This window comes from Balaenoptera physalus (genome assembly GCF_965194825.1).
Source record: "Balaenoptera physalus genome assembly, chromosome: 10".
NCBI classification, from domain to species: domain Eukaryota; kingdom Metazoa; phylum Chordata; class Mammalia; order Artiodactyla; family Balaenopteridae; genus Balaenoptera; species Balaenoptera physalus.
In genome coordinates this window covers 97,609,040-97,625,246 of record NC_138889.1, presented here as the reverse complement: position 1 = coordinate 97,625,246, position 16,207 = coordinate 97,609,040, and the positions used below count along the sequence as shown (strand labels likewise).

The following is a 16,207-nucleotide window of genomic DNA, read 5'->3' as shown; positions in this document are numbered from 1 at the left end:
TAAGAGAAGGTGTGAGGATGCACAGTAACGCGTTTAGCAGCACGGTGCCCGGCACCCGGCAGACATCCACTAAGTGCCAGCTGTGCTTTCCCTTGAAAGTCTGAGTCTGTTTACAGACCAAAGGATTTTTTTGAACCTTAGGTAGTGGTGGCAAAGTGGTACACGTCAGATCTGGTATATTACTCCGACAATCCAGGGGCGTGTCCTCAGCATGTATCTTCAATGTCTACTTGGAGATGAACAGAATCCCTGCCATTAATCCTCTGGAACTGAGAAAACCTAACACACTAGCAGAACAAAAGAACGTGGAACTTTGTTTTCTTTTGTTTTAATTTATTTATTTTATTTATTTCTGGTTGTGTAGGGTCTTTGTTTCTGTGCGAGGGCTTTCTCTAGTTGCGGCAAGTGGGGGTCACTCTTCATCGCGGTGCGCGGGCCTTTCACTACCGCGGCCTCTCTTGTTGCGGAGCACAGGCTCAGTAATTGTGGCTCATGGGCCTAGGTGCTCTGCGGCATGTGGGATCTTCCCAGACCAGGGCTCGAACCCGTGTCCCCTGCATTGGCAGGCAGATTCTCAACCACTGCGCCACCAGGGAAGCCCAAGAACATGGAACTTTTGCCATGTTAATTTCACAAGGCAACAAACAGCCCCTCTTTCTGCAACACGTATAGAAAACAGGCTAGCTGCTTGGGTTAAGTGTAGACGTTTCTCCACCCTGGATGACATCGGGACTTGCACTTGGGGAGTGTGCACAGCATGTTCGACAGCTTTCCACATTCTTCGCCTCCATATATCCTAAAATTACTTGAGACAATGTCCGTAAAGAACTAACCTGCCTCTAGAAAGACTTTGATGGGGAAGTTTTAGAGGGTGATGAAGCCCAAAGAGGATGATACGGGGTGCAGATGGGAATGCAGAATGAATCATGGCTTTTTTGGAAATGCGATTACCTCTTCCTGTTCTGAGTTGGGCCTGGATAGCCAAAAGCAGCTTTGGCAAAAGGAGTCTCCATCTCAATGGTCCAGCTGTCTACGAACCATCGTTACTACAAGACAGGACTTCAGGTAGAATTCCCAGTTTCTTGTTTTCACATTTTCAAATAAAATAGGCCTCTAAGAAAGGGAACTACCTTTCTCTCGGGCTTTAGCATCCCTTCTGTGGAATACAGGGATAAGAGGGCAGCAATCAAAGAATAAGCATTATAATTACTCCCTGCCCTAAAGCAGATAATTTTGATATGGGATTTTGATTCCGTTTAAAAAAATAGGGGGACTTCCCTGGTGGTGCAGTGGCTAAGAATCTGCCTGCCAATGCAGGGGACATGGGTTCGAGCCCTGGTCCAGGAAGATCCCACATGCCGCAGAGCAACTAAGCCCATGTGCCACAACTACTGAGCCTGCGCTCTCGAGTCCGCAAGCCACAACTACTGAGCCCCCATGCCACAACTACTGAACCCCGCGCGCCTAGAGCCCATGCTCCGCAACAAGAGAAGCCACCGCAATGAGAAGCCCGCGCACCGCAACAAAGAGTAGCCCCCGCTCGTCGCAACTAGAGAAAGCCTGCACATCGCAACGAAGACCCAATGCAGCCAATAAATAAATTAATTAATTAAAAAATAGGACAGGAGCATGAGGTAGGAAAGAAAAATATAGGTGAGAAAGAATAGAGGTTTGTTTTGTTTTGTTTTCTTTCTTTCCGTTAGTATTTTCAAAAGAATAGATTTACTCTTCTGCCTCTCCTTGAGCCCCTGATAAGGACCTGGTTCATCTGCATAATCCCAAATTAGAGAACTGACAAAGCATGATGATTTTCTGAGCGCTAATTGGCAATCTGAATAGATACAGTGGGGCCTAGTGCACAGCGCATGAGCTTTGGATCCAGAGAGACCTGTCTTCATGTCTGGCTCTGCCATTTTGCAGCTCTGTGATTGAGGCAAATTACTCAACTAATCTAAGTTTCACTTTTGTAAAATGGGAAGAATAACAGCTTCCTTGCAGGTCTGTCATAAGGAGTAGAGATAATACGTGTAAAGCACTTAGCACAGTTCCTATTCCTTGGATATAAAAGGTACTCAGTACGTGGTTATAATAACGCTGCATCATTCTCATCTTCACAAATGGATTCTTGTAAAGTCTATGAACTTCACCTCCCCTCTGACAACTTGGAAGAGGTGTAGACAGAAGAATATGGGGTGACTCCTTAGGGTGCAGAAGGAAACAGTGTCACAGCTAGAAACCTTCAGGCTCTTGCTCCACTGCTTATCCCAGATGGGCTCTTTTTCTTTACGTCTTAAAATTCTAAATGGAACCACATGAATTATAGCTTGTGTCTCATCCTGTGAATCTGTAGCTGGCAAACAGAAATGTCACCTTCCATTCACACAAAGTAGTCTGAAAAATAAGATTTCTCAAAAACATTGCCAAATTTATGAAAAACAAACCGCTGAGCCAGCTGACCTGATAACTTTAGTTTTGAGCTTTAGTCCAGCTTGAAGGAGAAAAAGAACTCCTCGTGTTAAGGATTTTTTAAAAATGAGTACCGATTAACAGTTTTCTCCAAGTTGAATGACAAGAGCCACGTGAGCAAGAATTCTCCAACTCTGCAAAGGCACTACACAAGGTTCAGGTTGCCTGACGATGACCCAAAGCCCATCCTGGCAATCACTGTCACAAACACAACCACAGATCCACAAAATAAACGATCAGATTATCTCCATACAAATCTTGAGCCCCCTCCAGGAGTGCTGGAGCTGCCTGGTGTACAGCTGGTCCCCATGACCCTCACTCCCCAGGTCCCAGAATTCAGCTCGAAGGAAGAGAGCTGCTGCTTCTACTTCTCGCTTGCCTCTTCCGAGGTGACCATCCTGAAATGCTCAGCCAATCCCATCCTGCCTATTAAGAACTATGAAAGTCCCAATCTGAAGCTGGGGTCAGGATGGGGGGCGGTTCCTTGAGATCAACTCAAATTTAAAACTGAAATCAAATAAAACAGAAGGCTGAGTTAAACCTATCTGAAATGTACAATGTAACAGCTTTCTTCAGACTGGGGCAAGGGGCCAAGCCTAACAACCTTTATATCCATCAAGCCTGGAAACTAAAGAGCCGGGGAGAAGGAAGGCAGTGGCTTGCCTTTTCTTCTGACAGAGCTCAAAACCAACGTGACAAAAGCTCGCTGGAAATTTCTATTGCCTAGTCTAAGTATTTACTTAAACTTCAAATCCAGCAATTTAGACTTAAATGTAACCAAAAAGAAAAAAGTATTTGGTTGGGTTGGAGAGTGAAAAAAAAAAAAAAAGGCGTGGGGGGGCAATTTCTGCCTACACTAACCCTCCCAGCAGCAGGCATGTTAGCCACAATATTTATTCTAGTAAATGTAGAGAGAGCAGAAAACATCACTTTTGCCTCTAGTATTTCAAAGCCTTGGACTTGCTTTTTAAAAAATATATATGTTACTAATGTTGTACATGAAAAATCAGATGCCTCTGCTGGCACGAGGGCCAGAGCTGACAGCCGCATTCACCAACTGAACCAACACCCCACAGAAGATTAAAAATTGTTCATGTTCTCCCCAGACAACCACATCACCAGAGCCGGAGCCCTGACCTAAAAGCCACTGTTAGAAAAAAGCTGGTCCAGTCCCTAACCGTGTCAAAATTAGGGCCTCATCAGTTGAGGGCTCTCTTTCCTCTCTAGAGCCAAAATATTTCAAAAATAAACTAAACTCTTGGTCATAGAATTAACCACTACACTTTAGTAGCGTGTACCAAAAATTAAAACCTAACACCCAGCTCCAAAACCTAGGTTTGTGCTCTTGCTTTTAGTTATGCCAACATAGGGGCTTAGACCAAGAAGGAAGAAAAAGATTTCTCCTTTCTCGTAATTTGTAATGATACTTGCCCCAAAGAAGTGACTCAGATTTACAATAAATGATTCACCTTAAGCCCAAAGTGGCTAACGAAGGTTTCTAAGGAGAAGCCTCTTTTGCATTTAGCCCCAGAACTGCCTACCTGGGCAGGAGGGCGGGGTGGGGGTGGAGGCCCTCTGAAAGCTGGTGGCCTCCGTGTGCAGGAGCGTGACTGCAGCAGGACACGGAGTTGTTCCGCGTCCCACGAGGGACACGCAGCCTTCCTTGTGAAAACACGACCTCTCCTTTATAAATGAAGAGACGAATCAGCAACGCAGGACCTCCGATCCCCCTCACTCTGGTGGACCAGGGTCTCCCACAACCATCCCTGCGCTGCTCCTTTTGTCCCGTCCTCCTCCCTTCCTCCCTCTTAGATGGCACCTGGTGCCAACACCTTCCTTTTTCTTCTACCCCTTTCTTCCTCCTTTATTGAGAGTCAAAAAAAAAAGAAAATCCAGAAATGTTGGGAGGAAAAAAACCTTGGCATAAAAGATAGTTAATAATAATAATACAAAAGGCAGTGTGCTTTAGGGCATACCATGGGCATACTATTCATTTAAAATAGCTACTTTGTTTACTAAACTGTGGCTCTCTGAATATAAAAAGTAAGTATTGATTCTCTCAGAGAACAAAAGTCCCACCAAGTAAAAATTTTTAAATGTCTCAGGAGGACATTTAAATCCTGATTTGCCTCACAGACAGACATACGTTCTTCTCCCAGCCTAGACTATGGATCTGCTACCGGGAGTTTCCAGGGTTGACTATCCTGACTTCAGTATAACCAATTAAACAAGAACAGCCATAAAAAGTGCAGATACTACTGTCACGCAATAAACTAGACCTTATCGGTGATAGTGGCGCACATTACAAACTTCAAACTCATTCCTTGCTCTAATCCATCAGAAACTTCCTGGCTTTAATAGGCTATAAAGGGCAGGAGCTTTGAAGTCTCTGGGATTAGGATCAGTAATAGACGGACTGAATGAGAAACAAAATGCAGGTGGAACGTACTCTATGCGTCCTGAATTAAAAACAAATCCAATGAATCAAACAGCCCTCAACCCTAGCTGCCAGATTACGGGGGTGGCCAAGGCAAGCAACAGAGCCATTAAGGATGAGCGGGTGGGCACTTCCAGAGAGGGCTCACTTTAAGGAACTGATTCCAGCCTGGGAGGGCGTGCCTTGCTAACTTTCCCCACTGGAGGTGAGGCCGTCCTTTTTGAAGAAGAGCACAGTATCAGAGCCCAGATAAGGAAGGAGAAAACTAATGCCTTTTAAACTGAGTTTTCATGTAAACAAATCAGCTGAGATGGCTGAGGGAAGCTGAGATCTGTTTTCCCAAGGCTGATGGCCTTTGATCCTATTGATTCCTAAGCCCTCAAACACTTGCGGCTACAGAGCATGCCATGGGCTTAGAGTTAAAGGGGCCACCCTAGAACAAGAATGAGATGACTGAGAAAACTGGGGTCATGCTGTCTCAGAAATGGCATTACTGTTGACAGAGCAGGAAAATTCATTTTAAACCAAAGGATGCAAATCATTTGGCCATCCAAATATCGACCCAGCTGAGGGGTTCGCTAACGCCCAAACCAGGCCTCTCCTGAATGCACTGTCTCTCCTCCCTTCTTACCTTCTGGGGGGTTTTTATTCTGATTATTCCAGACGACCAGCAGCTTGGATAAACTGGGCACCTTGGACACTTCGGTGATGACCCGGAAGAGGCTCTCCACTCGGTCGTAGGTGAGGACGATGGCCGTGAAACCTTGAGACTGTGGGGGGATCAGCGGGAGGAAGAGCGGGTTGCTCACACTGCCCCATTTCTGCAAGAGAACAGATTAATGTGGGTCACAGAGGGATCTAGGAACAGTGAGACTGATCTCTTTCCCAGCGTCACCAATAAACCTGACCATGGGAGACGTGACGGCCTTTACGTGACCAACCCAAGAGCCAAGCAACTGTTCAAAGTCTCTCCCTCCTCAACATGTGTGCTGATGCTCTTTAATTAAGTTTGGCTCTGATACCCCTGAACAAGGAGCAGAGAATTTTTGCAGCTGGGAAGAGATTTCTAGTCAAACATGGCAGATTAAACACATGCATTTATCTTCATTCCCTCCCCAAACCCACTAAAGTGGGTTAATAGATATATATAGATATAAATATAAAAGTACAGCTAATAGATATAAATCTACCCAGACAATGAAATGGGAGCAGAGACAGCAGCTGATGAGCAGCATGAACATGTTTCTGAAAGACTGAAAGGGGCTGGAGAAGTGATGGCAGCGCAGGAGAGTGAGAGCTGAAACCCAAGTACCAAAAGGTGGGCGGAAGGCGGGGGGAGCAACAAGGCAAGCGAGCCCCAACTGTAGCCCCACAAAGGCTCAGGGCTTATGCTCAGTGGGCCCTTGTGAGTAAGAGGAGGGGCTTGAAAACAGGAGGACTAATGAAAATATGTGTAAGGAGCAGCGACGGACCCAGGGCATAAGCCTCCCCATCACCTACCCACTCAGCCAGAAAACTACTCTTCTTCCCTGCCCGAGCTAGAGAAGGGAGGTTTATTCTCTGAGGAAACTGAAGCTCTAGACATGGAAACACAGGCACAGATGAGAGAAAAATGCAATTAAAGCCTATATTTTGAATGATGAGCTCTATGGCCTTCTGCCTCCTCCAGTTCCCAAAACATAGGCGGTCATGTGGTTTACTTGCCACTCCATGATCTTACAGCAAAGCTCCACCATCTTACAGCGAAGTTCCATCACCTTACAGTGAAGCCCTCGGGCAACAAGCTTCCCTTAAACAAAAAACTTCTGATCGGGTTTTTAGTGCTTCCCTCTTAATCACAAACAGATAGATCCTAGAATCAGACATTTCAAGAATATCTTCAGCATGAACAACAGAAACCAAATGAACAAAGAGAAAAACAGGAACTCAGAGGAAACAGAGACAATAGAAGCAGCAGAAGGAAATTTAAACAACATCAACAACACATCATATCCTCTGAGAGAGATGTTTTCATCCATGAAATATGAATAAATTGCTATTTTTATTTTAAAAGATCTATCAAAGATAGGAAAGAACCCTTGAACATTAAAAATATGATAGCTTAATTTTTTTTTAAGGCAGTATTGAAAGATAAAGGTGATGACATATTGCAGTCTGGCGAACAAAAAGAGATGAAAAACAGGACAGAAAAGATGAGAAAATCCAGGAGGTCCAACATCCACCTAATAGGAGGCTCCTGAAAAAGAAAACACAGAATATGGAAGAAACAAAACTATCAAAGAAATTAAGTTCTAAGAACAGAAGACATGAGATGCAAATTTTCAGATTGAAAGGACCAAATAAGTAGTGAGTACACTGAATTTTAAAAACATAAAAAGATAAAACAACAACAACTAAAAAAACCAATGAAACAAAAACCATATCAAAGCCCATCACTTCTGAACACTGGGAATAAAGAGTCAGAGTAAATGAAATGTGTGAATCTAGGTGATGAGCATGTGAGTTCACTGTACAATTCTCACAACTTATCTGTAAGTCTAAATTTTTTTCAAAATAAGGTTTAAAAAGTAATGAGTAAAATGAATAAAATTCAATTTCTTTGCTACCATTAAAATATTGTCATTTTTAATGCAGCAATGTAAACAAAAATATTTTTGTATTGATAATAGGGAACGACTGATAAGCATTCTTATATTTTCAATCTGCTTTACTGAGATATAATTAAGTATACAGTGGGTTTTGGTATATCACACTGTTAAATTTTAAAAACTGGTAAAATATAACATGAAATTTGCCATTCTAACCATCTCTAAGTGTACAATTCAGTGGCATTAATTACACTCACATTCATATGTTAACATGTGAAAAGCCCAGGACCTACTTCATCTTCCCCAAGAGGAGGCTGAATATGAAATGACCTATCTGTTATTCTGGCTGCTTACACTCCCTAGGGTCTTCCATACTCTGGGATTCCCAAGGTCCCCCCATTAACCTCATCCATATCACTGATGGACACCCATCACCACGTGTATGACAACAGCTGTGTGCCAGATGTAACAGTGTGGGACAGGAAATGTACACAAACACATGGAATACACATGGATGGGAACTCAAGGAGACTGAACGGGATTCCTGGAGTCCTAATGTAATCAGGATATTAAAGCCAAAATGTCCACAACAGGCCATGATTAGATTTCACAACCAAGAGACACAATAGGAAAGGCTATCTTCTTAATGCTGACTTTTTGTTTCCATGACATCATGCTTTGGCATTAAGCTGTAGTCTTAGGAAGGTGCCTGGATTTCAGTGTTTGTAGCCTGCATCTAATTACCTTTGTAGGAACACCTTTTCATTTTATACTCCTATCTTATTTTTCATAGCTTCCTGACTTGCATGGAAACTGAGGTCAGGAAGTAGCCCTGTGCTTAAGTCACAATTACTCCCCAAGGTTCATGGTCTCTCTGCCATCACCATCCCAGCCCACTCATCTACTCCTCCCGACATAATACTCGTATGCTTGAAAATCACCATTTTAAATGGAAAAGAAAAAAAAAAAGATTTTTTAAAGAAGCGTGTAAAATAATTTAACGTGTGATGTCGAAATAGTCAAGATTTACTGAGCACTGAACTGTTAGGCACTGTGCTTTACATAAATTATCTCATTTGAGCCTCACAACAATCCCAAGATAGCTAGCTATTATTCTCATTTTACAGATGATGAAACTGTAGGATTAAACATAGTGAATGATGTCTAATCATGTGCTTTACCAGTCCAAAAAGGAAGGAAGAAATAGTGAATGACGCTCAAGGTTACATAACCTGTTAGTGACAGAAGTGGGAAAGAGCCCAGGCCGTCTGACTCCAGAACACCAGGATGTGGTGGTTCTCGGCCCTTCCCCACACCCTCCAACTCTGAGTCCGGGGTAAGCATCCCCATTTATAGACTCTGGAAACTGGAACTGTGGGAAACTCCAGAGTTTATTACTTCCAGCTCTCTCTGAGACAAAAATGCTGGAGGTTTTCTTCATCCTTGATAATCAAATCTGGGCCAATAAGTAAGGGCCCACCCAAACACTACGATTTCACAGGGTACATGGAATAAAAAAACACACCAAATATATAACACTGACACAAAGGGAACACATAAATTTAAAACGGTAAACACACCTCTTACACAGAAGGAAAAACTATTAAACCTCCAACAAAATGAAGTCTGTTCTTTGGGAGAAGTGGGGAATGCCAGCACACTTGCATGACTCTATGACATTAAAAGGAGAGGAAAATTCCCTGAGAGATGCAAAGCTTGGTTTCAGAAAATGAATCTCTTGGAATTTAAACTGAGGCACCCCTGCTGAAAGGCATCACAGCTCTGGTTTCACGGCGCTGCCAGGGAGAAGGAACGGAGTCTCTGGCAAGACAACAGATCTGGTCTCATCCCTTATGCCAGCTCCCTTCGGGAAATGGATGGTTATGGGTTGGGGGAGGAGACAAAGGAACGGGTGGGTGGGAAATAGACAGTAACTCGTCTTCGGTGCTCAATCTTTCCACACCACTCACTTGCATACCAAACAGGGCCTGAAGACTGGAGAAGCAGAAAAGGCAGCATACTGGGGAGACAGGGCATGTAAAGGAACATAACAAGTTCTGAAATCTTGCCAACACTTTCCCATAAAATACAGGCTTTGAGATGAACATGGAGACAACAGAGAAGCTGCTGAGGATACATTTACTATGTTACAAGCTTGACACTTTACTGCAGGATATGCCACCAAGGTTGACGCAGAAGACTTCAGAAGTGAATCAGCACGTTTGGGGTCAGTTTCAGAATCACACGTCCTTAATCTGAACCCAGGTTCTTTCACTGACCAGCTGTGTGACCTGGCTAAATTACTTAACCTCTCTTGCACCTCAGTTTCTGAATCTGTAAGATCATGATAATAATACTACTTTTCTAGGTAGTATTACTTAACACAATAATTACTTATTAACATGTCTTTATTATTTCTTAACAATCTAGAGGTTGTTAATGAAAGTAAATAGGTAATAAATGTAAAGTACCTGACACATACAAACATTTGATAAAGGTAGCCAATAGATGATCTTGTGGGAATAGCAATTTCTCTGGGATTTATTTTTTGCAGGTCTCAAAAGAGGGGTGGGGGTAGGCTAAGTGATCGTGAGGTATCTTCCAGCACCAAGATTTTAAACGAAACCCTTCTTCCTCTCTACCTTTACCTTACCATGCTTTGGGGTCCTGGTTTACTTGGATTCTCTACCTCTACTTCTTCCTTTCCAAATATACTGTTTTTGTTTTCACAATTTTCTCTTTTCCTACCTATTCATTATATTTTAACTATCTTGAAAGCTCCATGAAAAAAAAGGAGCCATAACTGTTATTAACACCCAGCATCTAGCACGGTGCTTGGTGCGACTGAAGAAAAACTTGTTTAAAAATGATTAAGTTAAGCCCAAATGGTCTGGGTTGTGTTCTTTCTGTCCTCTTTGTGTGTGGGTGTGAACAGTTAATGTACATTCAAATGAGTGACATCACGAGCTCTGAAATGATTTCCAACTTAGTTCATGCATTTAAAAATACTCACCACCCATCTTATTGTGCTAAGTATTCTGAAGAAGTGTAGGATTAGGATATTTAATAGAGAGTTTGAATCTGGATGCTGCCATTTACTGTGCTGTGTAAAGCCTCTCCTGTGAGTATTAGTTTCCTCACCTGTAAAATGGAGAGCATGACAGTACCTGCCTCTTAAGGTGATGACGATTAAATGAGATTATGCACATAAGCACTCAGCGGAGGGCTCAACACAGAAATCCATGAATGGTAGCTGAAAGCAAACACAAAAAACTTCTAGCTCGCTCCAATTCATATTCTTGTCTGCTAAAACAATGGTATTAGCAGCTCAGCAATCATTCCCACCAATATGGTTTCTGGTGCTCACTCATTCAGTCAACATTTCCTGAGCACAAACTATAAGCCTAGAATAGTATTAAAGATGCAAAGATGAACAAACTCCTTCCCCTCAAAAAGTTCATCATCTGGTAGGGAAGACAGCTAGGTAAAAAGACAAATTATAATGCAAATAACAAGTACTAAAACAAGGTCCTAAAGTCCCGTGGGCACACGAAGGTCCATACCGTCACCTCCATCTCCCTGGAGGAGGCGAGGAGAGGACCAAGTAGGAGGGTGCTGGCCAAAGAAGCCAAAGCGCAAACTGAGCAGCACGTCCTAAGACCTGCTTCCAAGACCGGGACAGATTCCACCAGGGCCAGGGCTGGGAGGAGGAAGGAAGGACAGCAGAGACGAGAGACCTCAGAGTCAGGCAGGCTAAAGCCACATCATGAAAAGACCATATGACAGAAGTTTCTTTTTAAGTCTCATGATTGGCCTTCTGTTGATTTCTTTTGAAACTTTCTTTTTCCTGAGTATTGTTTTACTGATAAATTAACACAGCTACCTTCATGTTCTATCTCAAAAGGTCAGAAATAGGAAACGCTGACCTGCAGCTGGGCTTCTGTGCCGGGTGCTTCTCCCTCCCCAAACATAATCCCGTTTGCCTTTGGAGCCCAGGGACAGCGTGGAGAAAGGCAGCTTTAATTGGGGTGCACGCCTTCACGCAGACACTCCACTCCGCTGGGGTAAGGTCAACAAACCAACCCACAGAAAAAAAAAAAAAAACAACATACTGGAGAAGGACATTTCAAAAACAGCATTTAGTCACCTCTGAAATACCTTTAAGAACTGACCCCCTGCTGGCTGACCACAGAGAGTGTCTACAGTCTGGGACCTCCTGACCCCACTTTCTGCAGGAAATCAAGCAAATTTAAACCTCCATAATTTACTCAAGACTCTGACTTCTGCCAGGGAAAAAGCAAACGATGCTGGCAATTAACTCTGTTGCCTGATTAAATCTCCATCATGGCAAGATGGGGCATGAAACCAGGCACCCGGCAATAGAGACCAGAGGAAAAGGCAAAACCCAGCTACCGCAGCTGTACCTCGGAACCCTGGTTCTCAGATAGGCTCAGTGAAACTGTTCACTCCAAGGTGAGAGGAGATACCAAGAGGAGAAGTGTGTGTCCTTCTGACAGAGCACTGGCATTGAGCCCAAATACCTCCGTCATCTCACGCCCCCCCCTTCCCAGCTTCACTCCTCACTCTTACAACAAATACTCATCATGGAAGCTGAGAGATCCAGACTGTTAACGTAATCCACGAGAGCCACGACAACTGTCAGGCCACCATGCCCGCTTTCGAGGAGTTCTCTCCTATCACATCACTTATTCTGGAAAGCCCTGGTGAATGAAGTAGTAGTGAACAGACAAACCAGCAAGACGGAGATGTGGGTTCAGGTGTCAGGATCCCCTGAAAGAGAAGCCTTGGGAGACCAGGCTTAACGTCAACTACCAGTTCAAAGGGGTCTTCTCCTTCAAGAAAGGGATTCAATCTCAACTAACTGGGAGTGCCTTTGGCAGTCTCACACAGAGGAAGCTGTCTGGGCCCTTCCTGCAATCCTGTTTTGCTTCCTTAGTAGAAAGGCCATGGGAGTCATAGCTGAGCCTAACCAAAACCATTCCAGCCAAGGTTCCCTACCATACAGAAAGTGGAGGAAGCTGGTGAGCACATTGCTACCCATTCTGAAATGTTCTTGCTGGAACTACTGGAAGATCATAAAACCAAGACTGAGGAAGACCACGTTCTAATACCAACAAAAGGACTCTTTCAACCTAAAGCAACCAAATTCCAGACAGGAGGAGTCAAGCTCAAAGCAGCATAATCCAAAATTTAACCCTATCGCTCACCAGAGCAGACAGTGTCACTATGTATAACTGCATGTGACAAGAGGAGAATTAAGCAGATATTTGAGTCAACCCATACTTGATTTAAATGAAGGTGTAACGCCAGAGCAGAAAAGTGACAAGTCAGAGGAGAAAGGAAAAGAGGAGAGGACAGGCCTGTTACACAGAAGCTTTCGAGCCCCTGGTTGTGAGTAGCCTTACCTATCCCTACCTTGATAGAAAGGGCAGTTTTCTTGGTTGTTTTGAAGTTATCAACTCTTACCTCAATGTGGTTTCAATTATGAATTACCAGACTAAAAGGGGGGGGGGGGAGAAAGCTTTGATTTATTCTTTTTTGCTCCAATTATGCATGATGTGTTTCCACTGAAGACTTTGAAAAGTATTTCATCATGCCTCTCATCCTGAAGTGGTCAAAGGGCAAAACCAAAAGGAGTTAACCCGTTCATTTCTCCTCTAGGTTCAAACAGATTCCCTATCAACGGATTAGGGCAAGGCCTTTGAAGCAGAGAGAGCAATGAAAGGGTTAAGCATTAGCATCATATTACTAACGTGCATAAGGGTGGTGTCCCCTGTCCAAAACAGTGAGATGATATTTATGTTAATGGGTGCTGGGAGATCTGAAAGGGGCAATCAGTAACGTGGCCCAAGTTGCCTTAACCATTAAACCTCTCCAGCTCCACTCTGCAGCACAGCACTCCACTGGGCGTGCGCTGACTTGGGAAGCTGGAGAAATACAGAGACCTAAGGATGTCTTCCAGCAGGCTCTCTTACATTGCGAGAGAAAAGATTTGGGGACAAGCCTGAAGTCTACTTGCTGCACTGTGTCTTTGATTCATCCTACCCATAAAAAATAACTGATTGTTCCGAAAAACAAGGAGAACACTGATGGCTAAATCTCACTGACTTTACATTAAACAGACACAGGAAAGATGAAGAAAATCAAAGGCTAGAAATCCCCTTAGTGCTGTAGACACAACCAAGGGAGACAGTGAATTAAAAACTTAGGATTCCTACAATTTATTTACAGTAATGTACTCGTAAATAAGTTTTCTATATGGTGGCACTGGAATGCATCTAACCACATCTGGGTGGAATGGAGTAACAGGTATGGTGACCCTCTAACATCCAAAGAAACTGAGCCACAGAGACTAACTCAGGGTCATAGAAGCAAGCCAAATCTTTTTTTACTGTTAGTCTCTTTTTCCTCTAGATGTGTTTAAGATCTTCTTTTTCTTTGGTGCACTGCAGTTTCATTGTGACTTTCCCGCTTGTGGTTTGTTGGTCTTCTTCGATCTGAGGTCTGGTATCACTCAACAGTTCTGGAAAATTCTTAGCTATTATTCTTTCAAAAGTGCCTGTTTCCATTCGCTCTCTCTCCTCCTTCTGGAACTCTGATTAGACGTATGTTGTACCTTGTTCCTCTGTTCCCCACGTCACTACTCTTTCATATTTTCCATCTCTTTGGGCTGCATTCTGAACAATTTCTTTGAATCTAATAATCTAATCTAATCTAATAATCTGAAGTTCTTGCAGCTGTGTTTCTGCTGGTTCTCACTCTGATGTAGTAAAAACCTATGGTTTTTTTACTGCGAGCTGCTCATTTTCCATAGACACTTTATTTTTAAGAATTATTTGAGACCTGGATTGAAGATGAGCTCCTCCAGAGAGGATCTGTGTCTACTTCTGCTGGTCCCTATCAACTCAGGGCCACCTTCAATGAAATTCTCCTCTTAAGGTTTATTCGGACCACACTTGTAGTATGAACTTGGACCACAAACCATGTGAAGGTGGCTTCTGAATGCAGTGCTCAACACCAGGGTCAATACAGACTTATTCTTCTTTACCCTTACACTGAAGAGGCTCTTTTAGTTTCCTGGCTTCATCCAGGAAGCTCTTGACAGATTCTCCAACTTGCACAGGCCACAGGCTTTCAACCCTGCTCCCTTATCCCCTACTTCAGACAGTTACCAGGCAGGGAGCTCCAGGTCATCAAACTCTGCAAAATCTCTGCAGCAAAAGCCAGCTTTGGCCCCCACTCACCTCCCAGGACACCTAATTTCACTTTGTTTAGGGTCTACAAATATCTTACTTTCATACCAGCTTAGCAACAGGCTTTATCATACTTCATTCAGTATTTTCGTTGTTCAGTTGGGAAGGTCATTTAGCATATCTAATCCACCATGAAGCCAGTGACAGAAATCTTTCTATATTTACACTAATAATCTAATTAGGTGCTATTGTGTTTCCTGTTTAATTTGAGGGCCAAGTCTGTGTGCAAGATAAAAAAAATTATTGTGAAACCATGGCAGTGTATTATAATAGATGGAATGATGGACTGAGAATCTCTGCATCAGGCAAGTCACCACACTTCTTCAGACCTCCATTTCCTCATTTATAAAATGGGATGATGGGGACATAGATCTTAAAAATAAATAAGACTCACTTTCTTCATCTGTAAGAATGGAGCCAACAGAATGCTACTTTTGGGTTGTAAGGATTAAACGACAGAAAGCACACAATAGAGCCTATCTGGGTACAAAAAAACACCCTCTGTAAATTTCAATTTTCCCCTCCAAAGTCCCATCCAATTCTAGAATGTATGTTTCCATGTGATAAAGCATTACACTAGCAGCATTACATTAATGCCACTTACAAAATGCTTCCACATATATTATTTCATTAATATCTCATAATAATCCTGTGAAATAAGTAATATCCCATTTTACAGATAAGGATAACAAATTTCAAAGAGATAAGAAAGCACAATGTTAAGCTAATAAATGGTCTTGAACTCAGGTTGATTCCAAAATGTCCTTTTCAATGACCCTGATTAGTAATTGGTAATCAGTCACTAACTGCTACACTATTCTTTTGAAGCTATTAATATCCCTAAACCCAGTCCTACAGATGAGGAAATTGCTGCAAAGAGAGATTCGGTAAGTAACCTCAATTTACTCGGATCATCACCAGGAAAGAAGGGATTAAAACTTGCAGTTCAGGAATTTCTGAGCTAGAGTTAGTTTTCTGAAGGCTCACAGGTTAAACCCATCTGAATGCCTCTCTGAAAATTCCAGTTACTATCTGAGTTCTAGCTTCTTAACTTTTTTCTTTATATAGCACTGAAATTCACATTTGGCCCAGTGCCCACCCTTCTTCTATAAAGCCAAACTACTGTCAAGAAGAGCAGGAAGGGTTGCCCCTGATTGCTTTTCAGGTGGTAGAGGAAAAGTTGACATTTCATCCTCCTCTTGCTTGGAAAGGAAGCCAATCATTTATAAGAACCCTCGTCTGGCTGTGGCTTCCATCAGTGGGATGGACAGAAGCCAGTTAAATGGCTCAGCCTAAGCCATATTGAAAGAAGCTGGAATGAGGAAAGAGTGGATTCCATATGTTGATGCTTTTAATAATTCATGAGTTATATCAGTCTGCAAGTAATAAATTTCACTAAACATATCTATGGTAAGATGGTTTAAGATACTGTCAAATCAATT

The 16,207-nt window shown here is 42.8% G+C and overlaps 1 protein-coding gene across 6 annotated transcripts in view; it reads right to left on the bottom strand.

The window, feature by feature from the left end:
* Positions 1-16,207, bottom strand: part of EXT2 (exostosin glycosyltransferase 2) — a 134,582-nt gene that overhangs the window by 40,164 nt on the left and 78,211 nt on the right. For all 6 annotated transcript variants that reach the window (XM_082410470.1, XM_082410466.1, XM_082410467.1 and 3 more), the window contains one exon: positions 5,535-5,724. In XM_082410470.1, the coding sequence (XP_082266596.1) occupies positions 5,535-5,724 (190 nt within the window). The remainder of the gene's footprint in view (positions 1-5,534; positions 5,725-16,207) is intronic.